The sequence below is a fragment of the Nanorana parkeri genome, unplaced genomic scaffold (genome assembly GCF_000935625.1).
Source record: "Nanorana parkeri isolate BGI_ZX_2015 unplaced genomic scaffold, ASM93562v1 scaffold530, whole genome shotgun sequence".
Classification (NCBI taxonomy): domain Eukaryota; kingdom Metazoa; phylum Chordata; class Amphibia; order Anura; family Dicroglossidae; genus Nanorana; species Nanorana parkeri.
In genome coordinates this window covers 827,922-840,958 of record NW_017306798.1, presented here as the reverse complement: position 1 = coordinate 840,958, position 13,037 = coordinate 827,922, and the positions used below count along the sequence as shown (strand labels likewise).

Sequence of the window (13,037 nt, the reverse complement as noted above, 5' to 3'; positions counted from 1 at the left end):
CTTCCACATTCTTTACATTCTTCACATTCACTTTTCCCATTTCTTCGTTTCAGTATTTTTTTGCACATGTTGTTATAATATTGTAACGTATATCGTGAGCCATGTTTATAAGCAGTCTGACCTTACAGCGAATAGATTGAATAGGAATGTCTGAAATTTGCTTTCTAATAAAGTCTTTTTTTTTAAAGTTTTGGATGGAGTGGAAAGGGATTAGAACCCTTGTCAGGTTTTTATTGCTTCAGGGCTGCACCCCTCCCTCCTTTCCTTCCTTCCTTCCTAGCTCCTCTTACCTGCACACATGGCCTCGTCTGCCGCCGGACCGGCCAGGAGTGACGTCACTTCCGGTCAGTCCGACATCAGACGAGCAGCGTCGCTGATGGGGCCCTAGCTTGTCTCAAAGCCACTGGAGCTGCAATGCTGGGGCCATGTGCTGCTAGCCCGCCTCCTCGCCCTTCACTGTCGGCCGATAGTCATGTAAGGGACCCGGGCGGGCCCCCTAGGCTGCCCGGGCCCCTTACATGAGTATCTGCCCTGCCCGAGGGGGAGATTCACCATAACTGTCTTAAAAGAGTGAAAAAGTCCCGAAGGGGAACTGTAACCTGTGAGATTATCATTGTGAAGTGATAATAAATGGGTTATATTCATCCCAAGCAAAAATATAAATACACGAGTTAATGTTAAAGTGTATCTAATGTATCCAATTTAAAAGTGTAGCAAAATGTATCTAATATTAAGTACTAAGATACCAAGTGTATCCAGTGTCAAGAGGAGTAATGCAAATATCAAAATGCTTTGCTGGGTGGGTGTCAGTCTGGAGGAGTGGGCATTCCTAGGCAGGTTGGATTTGCATACAGACAACCCTAGGTACTGCCCACATGTGATGGTGAGCCTCTGTTCTATCAAAGTTTGTGACTCTGTTGGAATGCGTGACCCGCCACGTGGTCACTCATTTCAACGTAACACCGTCCACTTTTTCGGCGGTGGAATATGTGACCGCCAATAGGTCTAGAATTCCAACGCTTTCTCACCTGTTCCAGGGCAGATCGTCATCGCGGATCGAATGTGCAGGAGAACCGTTCTGCCTTGGAACAGCTGACCGGTCTTGAAATGTCACTTCTGTTCGACTTTGTGGAATGTGAGATTGAAGTCACAAATTCACATTTCAGGACCGATCAGCTGTTCCAGGGTAGATCGCTTCTCCTGCACATACAAGCCGCGATGCCGGTCTGCCCTGGAACGGGTGAGAATGCGTTGAAATTATTGACTTATTGGCGGTCACATATTCCACTGTCGAAAAACTGGGCGGGATTACGTTAAAATGTGTGACCACGTGACTGGGTCACACATTCTAACGCAGTCACAAACTTTGATCGAACACCTCCATGATGGCAAGAACTGAAACCAATGAATGAAAGGGGCGGGGCCAGTGATATCAGAGGAAGCCATTCCAGTCCAGGAGAGGAGCCGGTACAACTGGGCAAGACTGGAGTTCAGTCGTACCAACTACTATTATATCAGCACATGGATAAATGAGAACTTGTAATCCTTCATCAATAATTTATTATTATTAATTTGTATTTCACCGCTCAGTGATGACATAACGGTCTCCCTGCCGTGCGTCTCGCTGTAATGGAATCGATTTGCACTTCAGTTTGGAATCGGTCAGTTGATCACAGCTATGTCTATTAGGTAAATTTATACTATAGAGAGCAGTGTTCATCATTGAGGAAATCATTCCCAGGTCATTCTAACGGTGCTGTTAAGTGATGAAATATTGTCTGGTGTTTTATGGGCCAGTACTGAACAGAAATCTAATATTCATTTAGACGTTTAATCAAATGTTTTAATTGTTCAGGTGGAAGAAGCCGGGCAGGTGTTCCTGCTCATGAAGAAGGATTATCGGATCTCCCGCAACGTTCGCCTGGCTTGGTTCCTGTCAAACCTCTATCAATCCATCTCATCCGTTCCCGAATCAGAGCTGGTATGTACCCACTATCATTTTTTTTTCCCTCCCCCATTGGTAACTAGTTCAGCTCTCACCGCTGTACACACCCTATGGAGCAGAGCAATTTTATTTTTACTTAAAGGAGAAGTATTGGGAGAGTAAAATATACTCTTCCCAATACTTGGAGTCGGCCTGGGACACTGCAGCTGTTACATGCCGGTGTTCTATCGAAAGCTGCAACTCATCGAAATCTCGAACTACCCCTCTTCCGGTGCTCAAAAAGACTGAATCTCTGTACAGTTGCGATGCGCATGCGCGCATAGCGTTTTCAGAATACTCGTCGAGTTTGCCACCTGCTGAATATTGTTAAAATGCAGCCGCACAGAAGCTCCGCCAGTCTTTGTGTTTTGCAGTCTAAAGCCGTCTGGTCGAAATCTCCAACTTGCAAGTACCCGACAGTGAGGTAGTTAGAGATTTCGATGAGTTGGAGCTCTCGATAGAACACCTGCTCTTTATACCAAGAGCTCACACCTTCTCCCTGCAGATAGTGGTAACTATCAATCACCACTCCCCATAGGGATTCCACAGGGGGCAGGCACAGTTGGATCTAGAGAGGCACAACCAGCTTTCAGTCAGGCAGCCGGGTGGATCCCAGTAATATTATCAGGATTCTTCCCCGCTGCAGTTCAGCTCTGTTCTATCAGCAGATGTAGGGAAGTAGCCCGCTAGATGCTGACTTTGGATCACTTGAGTACATTAGTATATACTGCTGTGACCCAAAAGAGAAGTAATATCAAGGAAAATATTTGACTTTACTTCTCTGTTAGCATAACAAAGTAATACATGGTTCTTTTTTTTTTTTTTTTTTTTCTAGTGACATTGACACTGAAAAAAAATGTTAATATAAATGTTTAAAAAAAAATAGAGAACAACGTTACTTTGTATCTCTCTATCTCCCTCTGATCAATGTTTATAAACAATGTTACTTTGTATCTCTCTATCTCCCTCTGATCAATGTTTATAAACAATGTTACTTTGTATCTTTTTTTTTTTTTTCTTTTTCTAGTGACATTGACACTGAAAAAAAATGTTAATATAAATGTTTAAAAAAAAATAGAGAACAACGTTACTTTGTATCTCTCTATCTCCCTCTGATCAATGTTTATAAACAATGTTACTTTGTATCTCTCTATCTCCCTCTGATCAATGTTTATAAACAATGTTACTTTGTATCTCTCTATCTCCCTCTGATCAGTGTTTATAAACAATGTTACTTTGTATCTCTCTCGCCCTCTGATCAATGTTTATAAACAATGTTACTTTGTATCTCTCTATCTCCCCTCTGAACAATGTGTATTTACAACCCTGCCTGTGGTCCAGTAGTTGCTACATGTGGGTTAGGGCAAGCTTTCTAATGGTGATAGCAGTGGGCCTTGCTGGCTAAATAAGCATCGCACAGGCAGAAGCCCATTGGATAGTGTGACGGGGCAGAAGAGCAATTGGGAGACAGGAACAGAGCATTGTCACTCTGTAACAGAAAGGTCCTCAACAAGGACCTTCATGGTGGGATCACCAGGGATTATTTCAATAAAATATGTAAATTTGAAAAAGCTGGAAGATACTTTTGGCATTACATTAACACTAAATTTTCATGATTTGTTTAAAAATGTTCAACCTAATATAAGGCTTTACCATTGTTTTCATTTCTTAGGGCTTACACGACGATGAACTAGAAGTGGTCAGCGTTATACCTCATGGATGGCAACCCGATGAGCCTGTCCGACCTGGTCCTTTCCTTCTTGTGCCATCAACATGGGTGACTTTTCTGGCACGTCAGTACCGATTTGTCATCGAGTTGGATCTCAGTCCTTCTACTGGAATTGTGGTAATGTCATGAATATAGCCCATCTCTTGTACATCTGTTTTATTAACTGTATTATTTAATAATAAATCTGTAAATGCTTCTTTATCTTGCATCATTCCCACTGTAAACGGTGCACTTTAAAACAAAGGCCTTTTATACTTTTAGCTTCCCTACCTGACCTAACCAAACTCCCCCTTTCTCTCCTCGGATGCATTCATACCTCAATCATAGGCGGCTCCACTGTTTCTGTACACCAAGCACTACAATTCTTGAGTGTCTTGGTCATGTCTGCTCATTACAGCTCCATAGACATTGATTGGGCTTTGTCCTGGCCATCTCTTGGCATGGCCCCATGGATGTCTATGGACCTGTAATGAGCAGCTGCAACTGAGACAGTCAAGACTTCCAGCACTAGATGCAAACAAACAGTAGTGCCATGGCCTTCAGATTTAGGTAAGTATGCAGGAGAGGGTGGATTGGATTAGGTTAGGTCAGGGAATATACTTTTCTCCATTGCACTGGTTGCAGGAGATCCGGAGTGATTTATGCATCATGTGCACCCTCTCCTGCCAGCAGCTCTGATAGCTTCATATTACATGGACTAGCGTTGGGTTGTTGTTTCTGTGAGAGGTGTAAATTGAGGTGAACCTCAGAATATGAGATCCTTAAAAGAGAACTATGGGGTAAATGTTTTTCCAAGGGTCACGGGAGACATATACTAGCGTCCTCCCGTGACCCAAAGCTCAGTATATCGCGAGCTACAGCTCGTGGTATACTGAGACTGCCGCAGCCGGGACAGATCCCAACATTACTGTCGAGATCCACCCAGCTGCGCGAGTGACAGCGGGCTCTGCCTATCTAGAGGCAGAGGCAGCTGTACCCCGCCGTCTCCCCTGTCAGTTCCTCCAGTCAGCGCTGGAGGATCGGAGCGGTGGGGGGTAATCCCTGTGTGGAGTAGTGACTGACAGTCACCACTCTCTGCAGGGAGATGATCGAGAAGTGAGCGAGCGACGGTATGTGATCGCTCACTTCCCGATCTATTGAGCAGACGACAGTTTAATTGTCACGCGTCGGCTTGAACTATGAGGATGAGTGATTTTCACTCAACCTCATAGTTCTCCTTTAATCTTCAGGAAAAAGCAAGCATGTAGGCTTATAGAGAGCACCAAGGTATATTGACGATATTCCAGATATAGGTTATTTTTTAACTTCATCCTAGAGTTCAAAATAGCACATTGTGAGCAAGTTAAATAAAAAAAAAACTAAAACATGGAGAACCTGCACCACTAATAAAGCTAATTAAACATTGAGGGTTTAGTTATACTTAAATACAGTGCTTCCCTTTAGAAGTAGAGAGCCCTTCAAACAACATGTTTGTAAATAATAGATCAATAAAATGTCTTATTGTTTCCTGCTCAGCCCAATGCTGTGTCCTTGATTTCTTTTCAGTCTCCTCCCTAATGACCTGTCTCTTCCTCTTAACCACAGGATGACTCCACAGAAGAAATCATCTTTGATGAGATATTCCATTCCCTGTCACGCTGTCTGCTCGGCCTTCTTAGGCCATTCCTCATCCCCGGGTCCAATGTGGTTTTCAAGCCAGAAATCTATGTTACAATTCAGGCCTATTCTTCTATCATCGGTCTGCAGAGTCATCAGGTAACAGTTATGGACTGCATCACCAGCGTGTGCCCATCGAACATGATATTATCTCTTAATGCCGCACTCAAGCTGTTGTGAAACTGCTGAGACTTGTAGTTCCCCGGCAGCTGAAGGTGTGCAGTTTCTGTATAGTAGGCTCTAGCTGCTCTGTTCCTTCTGCAGGTCCTGGTCCAGGGTTGTCGCCTGGAGGAGCAGAAGCTGCCGGGCTTTCTCCAGCACGTCCACCAGCAGCTGGGCGCCTTTGAGAACAAGATTGCGGAGATGCTCCAGCAGCAGTATCGACCTCATACTCAGGTGGGCATAAAACCACACCAAGGGGAAATATTTAGTCAAGGGAGCTTGCAGCTTGTACCATGTTGTAACTTGCAGGATAGAGAACTCCAAAAACAATAGTAGGAGAGGAAAAAAGAGGACAAAAGTCCCAGGAGAGATCCGACTAAGTGTAGTGGTTTCAAATTAAGAATGAGGCAGATCAAGTAGGTAATCCATAACACAGACTAGAGGCCACCACCTAAAACTGGTGGAGAAAAGATTTAACTACAATGGGCGTAGGGGCTTTTTTTCAGTTAGAGTGGTTAGGGTCTGGAACTCACTGCCACAAGCAGTGGTATCAGCTGAGAGTGTTGAGTCATTCGAAAAGCATTTAGATTCCTTTCTCAGAGACCGTAACATACAGGGGTACAGGTACTTTTAAAGGAGAACTATGGGGTTAAGGCTTTTCCCCATAGTTCTGCTTAGGGTAACGGGAGGACACAAACTAGCGTCCTCCAGTCACCCTAAGCTCAGTACACTGTGAGCTACAGCTCCCTATATACTGAGACGCCACAGCTGAAGCGGATCCCGACAATTATGCCTGGATCCGCCCAGCTGCGTGACTGACAGCTGGCTCTGCCTATCTAGAGGCTGTGTGAGTGACAGCTGGCTCTGCCTATCTAGAGGCAGAGCCAGCTGTACCCGCCCCCTCCCCTGTCCATTCCGCCAGTCAGCGCTGGCGGATCGGAGCAGGGAGGGGTGAATCCAGCCCCTCCCCTGTCACGGCAGAGAGCTGTGACAGGATCGAGAAGTGAGCGAACGCCGTTATGTGTTCGCTCACTTCCCGATCTACTGAGCCGACCTGTTACAGTCTCATTATCACAGGTCGGCTAGAACTATGAGGTGAGTGAAAAATCACTCGCCTCATAGTTCTCCTTTAAAAACTAGACCACACAGGGACTTGTGTACACACACAAACACACACACATGCACAATCACATACAGACACGCAATAGGTTGAACTTGATGGACCTGTGTCTTTATTCAACCTCAAATACTATGTAACATATTTTCTAAACAGCCACACGTTGTGAATTGCAAAAAAAAGGTGCATGTACGTTTGTTCTGCGATTGCCGCGCGGATGTCACCCTATTGAAATAAATGGGGCCGAGCGGCAATCGCTGCCTGCATTGTGCAGGACCGTGCAATCCCTGATCGCGGAGGTCTGCACCAGGCCTGACAGTGGCACTCCCGTGAGCAGGAGATTCATCCATCCACACTATTTAGCATGGATGGGGACACCTGTTATGTTTTTTCTTTTAGCCCACAGAATTAAAAAAATATAACAGTGTATAGCCAACTTAAGCACTTTCAGTCCAGGAGAGGAGCCTGCACAGCTGTGCGAGACTAAGGGAAGGTCAGAGTTCAGCTGTAAGTCAAAAGAACAAGGACTTTGGTGCTAAGACTTTAAAGGAGAACTATGAGATGAGTGATTTCCACTCACCTCATAGTTCTAGCCGACCTGTGACAAGGAGACTGTCACAGGTCGGCTCAGTAGATCGGGAGGTGAGCGAACACATACCGGCGCTCGCTCACCTCTTGATCCTGTCACGGCTCTCTGCCATGACAGGGGAGGGGCTGGATTCTCCTCTCCCCGCTCCGATCTGCCAGCGCTTACTGGCGGAACGAACAGGGGAGGGGGCGGGTACAGCTGGCTCTGCCTTTAGATAGGCAGAGCCAGCTGTCACTCACGCAGCTGGGCGGATCTCAACGTCGATGTCGGGATCCGCTCCGCCTGCGGCGTCTCAGTATACCGCAAGCTGTAGTTCGCGGTATACTGAGCTTAGGGTAACGGGAGGACGCTAGTTTGTGTCCTCCCGTTGCCCTAAGGAGAACTATGGGGGAAAACACTGACCCCATAGTTCTCCTTTAAGTTATAGGGAATGATGACCATTTTTTGGATTGAGCAGTTAATAAATTGGGCGCATGTATAAACTGAGCCCAGATGGTTTTGTCTTGCCAGGACTGCCTACCTCAATATGCAAACCAACAGCCAGGCAAAAAGATGGGTGTTTCCATGGTGACGGCTGATATCGGGCTGGTTAGTATGATCCGGCAGGGTATCCTGGCTTTACAGCTGCTGCCGGCCAACTCCAACGCGGGTGAGCCAAGTCTGTTCCCTTTGGGGACTTTCTGTAACATTTCTTTAAAATTTACATGTAAATGGTTTTCCCCAAAAACCCAGATTTATGTTTTCCTGTGAATTGCGCAGGCATCATTGTAATCACAGACGGCGTCACCAGCGTCCCAGATATCGCAGTGTGCGAAACGTTGCTGAACCAGCTGCGCAGTGGCACCATCGCTTGCTCCTTTGTTCAGGTAAATGGAATCGCTTTTCTGTGGCTCTTGCTTCTCGGGGGTCCACAGATGACGTTCTAATTTCACCAATCTCATTGCAGGTTGGCGGGGTATATTCCTATGACTGCAGCTTTGGCTATGTCCCGAACGTAGAGCTGATGAAGTTCATCGGCATGGCGACCTTAGGATCCTACCTCTCCTCTTGTCCCGAACTGGAGAGCGGACAGACGGACATGAACGTCTATCACAAGGCGTTCTTACCGTATTCTTTCATGCGCACAGGCGAGGCGCTGAATCCAGAGTACTACTGTGGTGAGAGACTCTTTGAAATAATTCTGATCCTTAGATTTATGCACCATTATGAGGAATACCTGCCGTGTTTAAAGCTGAACACCGGAGTTGTTTTCAATCTATAACAATAATTACTGGCCCCATGTACATTTTAAATGTAATTTTTTTTAATTACTCTTCTTTTTTTTTAAATCAAGTACCTTAGAAAAATCAATGATGCTATAGTTTGCAAACAGAAAGAACAGAAATACCTGGGCACCTGGAGGAGGTATCAGGGAGGTGTCAACCTTCCAGCACCAATGGAAAAAACTTCAATTCCCATCATTCAATGAGAATTGTAGCTTTCTATTGTTGTTAGTGCGGGTGGGTTTCCGGCAGGTATGAGTGGGCTTGATTGATCAGGAGTCTCCTGGCTTGTCAGTCAAGGTGTAACTTCATGGTGGACAGGACAGATCAGGAGTCTCCTGGCCTGTTAGTCAAGGTGTGACTTCATGGTGGACAGGACAGATCAGGAGTCTCCTGGCCTGTTAGTCAAGGTGTGACTTCATGGTGGACAGGTCAGATCAGGAGTCTCCTGGCCTGTCAGTCAAGGTATGGTTTCATGGTGGACGGGACAGATCAGGAGTCTCCTGGCCTGTCAGTCAAGGTGTGACTTCATGGTGGACAGGACAGATCAGGAGTCTCCTGGCCTGTCAGATTTCATGGTGGACGGGTCAGATCAGGAGTCTCCTGGCTTGTCAGTCAAGGTGTGACTTCATAGTGGACAGGACAGATCAGGAGTCTCCTGGCCTGTCAGATTTCATGGTGGACGGGACAGATCAGGAGTCTCCTGGCCTGTCAGATTTCATGGTGGACGGGACAGATCAGGAGTCTCCTGGCCTGTCAGTCAAGGTATGGTTTCATGGTGGATGGGACAGATCAGGAGTATTCGGGCCTGTCAGTCAAGGTGTGATTTCATGGTGGACGTGTCAGATCAGGAGTCTCCTGGCCTGTCAGTCAAGGTGTGATTTCATGGTGGACAGGACAGATCAGGAGTCTCCTGGCCTGTCAGTCAAGGTATGATTTCATGGTGGACGGGACAGATCAGCAGTCTCCTGGCCTGTCAGTCAAGGTGTGATTTCATGGTGGACGGGACAGATAAGGAGTCTCCTGGCCTGTCAGTCAAGGTGTGACTTCATTGTGGACGGGACAGATAAGGAGTCTCCAGCCTGTCAATCAAGTTAGGCAGTGACGCTGGGCTGGACAAACTGGGAGTCTGAGATGCCCGGGTTCCCAAAATAACATGGGAGAAGTTGCAAGATTAATAGCCTGAGGAAGGAGAGGGCACAGCAGCCACTGGTCTTGTATACAGGATATTGAGTCCTCATTTGCCAGGTTTCGGGGAGCATTACGTTGCAAAAGAAGACCACAATTGAGGACGGGAAGAAATTACAATTTTTAAAAATGCTGAAAAGTTTCTGCCCAGAGTTTAGCTTCAACTTATAATTGGATTGTGCCTAGTATTATAAAGTGTTTCATGATAGGCTAATGTAAGCCAACATTAAGGGGCCTATTTATTGATGACGCTATTGGCTGGACATCGCAGTGTTTACTCCACACCGCAGCTTGCATTTTATTTGCACTCCGCGATGTGGAGCTTGCGGCGCTCCTCGCAGTTCTCTCTGCTTACCGCTGCAGAGGAACTTATGCTTTTGGAGGAGGAATAGTCATATGGCTCTGACAGGTCTTGTGACCAGGTTCTTCTCCCAGCCCTTTATTTGAATGGAGCTTTGTTTGCTTCAAAGTCCCAAAGCAGGCATAGCGTTGTGTAGCAGATTTGCACTGCAACCAATCAGCTTCTATCTCTCATTTTCAAATCTGGACTGGGCAAACTGAAGAGAGATGCTGATTGGTTGCCGTGGGCAACTGCTCCAGTTTCTGTCTGCTCCAATTTTGATAAATTCCCCCCAATGTGTAATTTATACACTTGATTTATCTACTTTTTATTCCACAGGATCACAGCACAAGTTATTCAATGAACACCTGGTATCAGCCAGCAGTAACCCAGCACTCGCCACGCGTCGGAGAAAGCACGCAGAGAAGGAAGTGCATGCGGACATTATCAGCGTGGTCTCTGTGCGGCTCAGGGAAGGATACAGCATTCGGGAGATTCGCATTACTAAAGGTGATTCCACAACGACCGTTGTTCAGTCTCTGCAGGACCCATTGTAACTCGCTCTGTGCATATATCATCTGTGAGACTTGAGTCAGTTTAATGCTCAACTTTTTTTTTATACTACCTCATGTTCTGGCTGTGGGGGGCCCTCAGTGATGAGGTCAGTGCTGCTCTCTACATCATGGTATGTGAATGCACGGCGCTGTGGTGACACCCTCTCCGGGGGCAGGTCCATGACACCCTGCACTTCACAGTATGTCCTCTGGGTTGAATGAGGCTGGACGGTATGGCTTTGGTAAAAGCCCCCCTTAGTGTTGGTCCTCATACTAGTTCTACATGAATAATTCACTTGATGTTGTTTCTACAGCTATGCTGGAGGTAAAACTAGTGCTACTCTGGAAGCACAACATGCGTGTTGAGTACCTGGCAATGGCCCCATGGCCCCTGGACCCCTCCAAGCGCAGCACCAGGGTAGAGGTAGTCATGGAAGGGAGTTATGACATACTACATGATATCAGCTGCACACTGAAGAAGCCCATCACCAGCATGTACAGAACCAGCGTGATCCGGAGATTCTGGAACACCTTACAGAGGTACAGTGCCATATTGTATCATGTTGTTAGCTTATTTTGGAACATGTTGTTGGATGGTTTAAAAGACCTGTTGTGATCATGAATTTCCCCCTAATGCATCGCCAGTCACAATTGGTCTATTTGCTGACCCCACGCCAGTATTTACACTACATTGTATTCTCAGTGGATTGCCCTCTGAGTGGCTCCAAACTCGCCCCTGGGATGGACTACAATCACAATACAAATGAGTAAACTAAACATGAGATTGTAGTCCATCCCGGGAGTGAGCTTGGAGCGGTGACTACTTTACAACACACACAGGGACCATGGGGAACAAAAGTAGCCCCCCTCCAGAAGGAAGCACAGTGTCGGCACCAATTCAGAGATGATTGGAGGATCTACAGCCGAGTGATACACAAATAAGATACATTGTTGTTCATAGTTAAAGGAGAATTATGAGGCGAGTGATTTTCACTCAGCCTCCTAATCTGAGCCGACCTGTGACAATGAAACTGTCACATGTCGGCCCAGTTGATCAGGAAGTGAGCGAACACATACCATCGCTCGCTCACTTCTTGATCTATCCGTGCAGAGAGCCGTGACTGTCACTCACGGCTCCCTGCAGATATTCCTCCCCTCCCCTGTCCGATCCTCACATACCGCCGTTCACTCCCTCCCGATCCTGTCACGGCTCTGGATTCCCCCCTCCCCGCTCCTATCCTCCAGCGCTGACTGGTGCAACAAACGGGGGAGGGGGAGGGGGCGGGTACAGCTGGCTCTGCCTCTAGATAGGGAGAGCCAGCTGTCAGTCACGCAGCTCGGCGGATCCAGACATAATTGTCGGGATCCGTTCCAGCTGCGGTGTCTCAGTATACCGCGAGCTGTAGCTCTCCTATATACTGAGCTTAGGGTGACGGAGAGGACGCTAGTTTGTGTCCTCCCGTTACCCTAAGGAGAACTATGGGGAAAAAGCACTGACCACATAGTTCTCCTTTAAGGTACTTGAATGTATTTTAGGATTTGACTCCTGAGTTTAGTGTCACTTTAACCATTTGTTTTTTTCCTTAAACAAAACTTTTGGCTTTACATAAACTTTAACTGATGTTTGTTGTTACTCCCCAGCATCAGCCAGACAGATCAGATGTTGGTGCACTTGAAATCATTTGATAGTGTTCCGGAACATTTTAAAATCCCTGAAAGCACCAAGAATGGAGTCCCTCTGTTCTATATCCCTCCTGGATCCACCACTCCAGTAAGTATCTTGTGTCCGGCATAATGCAGCTTTGTTATAAAGTGAACCTGTCACAAATGTGAATGATTCAAACTTTGTAAGTATAGAATAGCAGAGGTTGCCTCCGGTAAACCTGCATGCCAATCTAATCAATATATGTGGAGATATATGACAATATACTGAAGTCACTAGGAAATCTCCACTTTTCTGTGATTGTCAAGCTTGGCAGCCCAATCTGACCCTGCTTATCGCTTATTACGTTTCACAGTCTCACGGGACAATAGAGGGGGATGGGGAGGTGGGAGAGGACAGCGCCAAGTTAAACTTTTTCATGAAAAGTAGAGATTTGCATATAAATTCCGCTGCTATTGTCTCTAGATCTAATTCTCATTTTCAGATGCAGTTTTCTATGAGCATAAACCCTGCCTATGCCTATTTGTATCATACAGTTGTTTTGAGTGGTTCAGGCTTGTGACAGGTTTACTTTAAGCTGGCATCTGTAAACTCCATTTTGTGCTTTTGTCTGCAGGTATTGTCGCTGCAACACAGTGACTCGGACTCCAGCCATTCTCAGTTTGCCTCCTACTGGAAACCGATCCTGTCAATGGACGCCAATGTGTGGCAACGGTGGCTTCATGTGCACCGCATCGTGCTACTTTTGGAACATGACATGTATGTAAAGATACGTAGAGCTCTTCTCCAAGAA

General features: G+C 46.3%; 1 protein-coding gene across 1 annotated transcript in view; it reads left to right on the top strand.

Annotated features, from left to right (window-relative positions):
- The window catches only part of SZT2 (seizure threshold 2 homolog (mouse)), a 141,358-nt gene that overhangs the window by 6,287 nt on the left and 122,034 nt on the right, over positions 1–13,037 (top strand). The window contains exons 2-12 of the mRNA XM_018561561.1: positions 1,856–1,981; positions 3,657–3,830; positions 5,298–5,468; positions 5,634–5,765; positions 7,748–7,886; positions 7,997–8,103; positions 8,184–8,394; positions 10,367–10,537; positions 10,896–11,121; positions 12,223–12,352; positions 12,861–13,003. Of these exons, the coding sequence (XP_018417063.1) occupies positions 1,856–1,981; positions 3,657–3,830; positions 5,298–5,468; positions 5,634–5,765; positions 7,748–7,886; positions 7,997–8,103; positions 8,184–8,394; positions 10,367–10,537; positions 10,896–11,121; positions 12,223–12,352; positions 12,861–13,003 (1,730 nt within the window). The remainder of the gene's footprint in view (positions 1–1,855; positions 1,982–3,656; positions 3,831–5,297; positions 5,469–5,633; positions 5,766–7,747; positions 7,887–7,996; positions 8,104–8,183; positions 8,395–10,366; positions 10,538–10,895; positions 11,122–12,222; positions 12,353–12,860; positions 13,004–13,037) is intronic.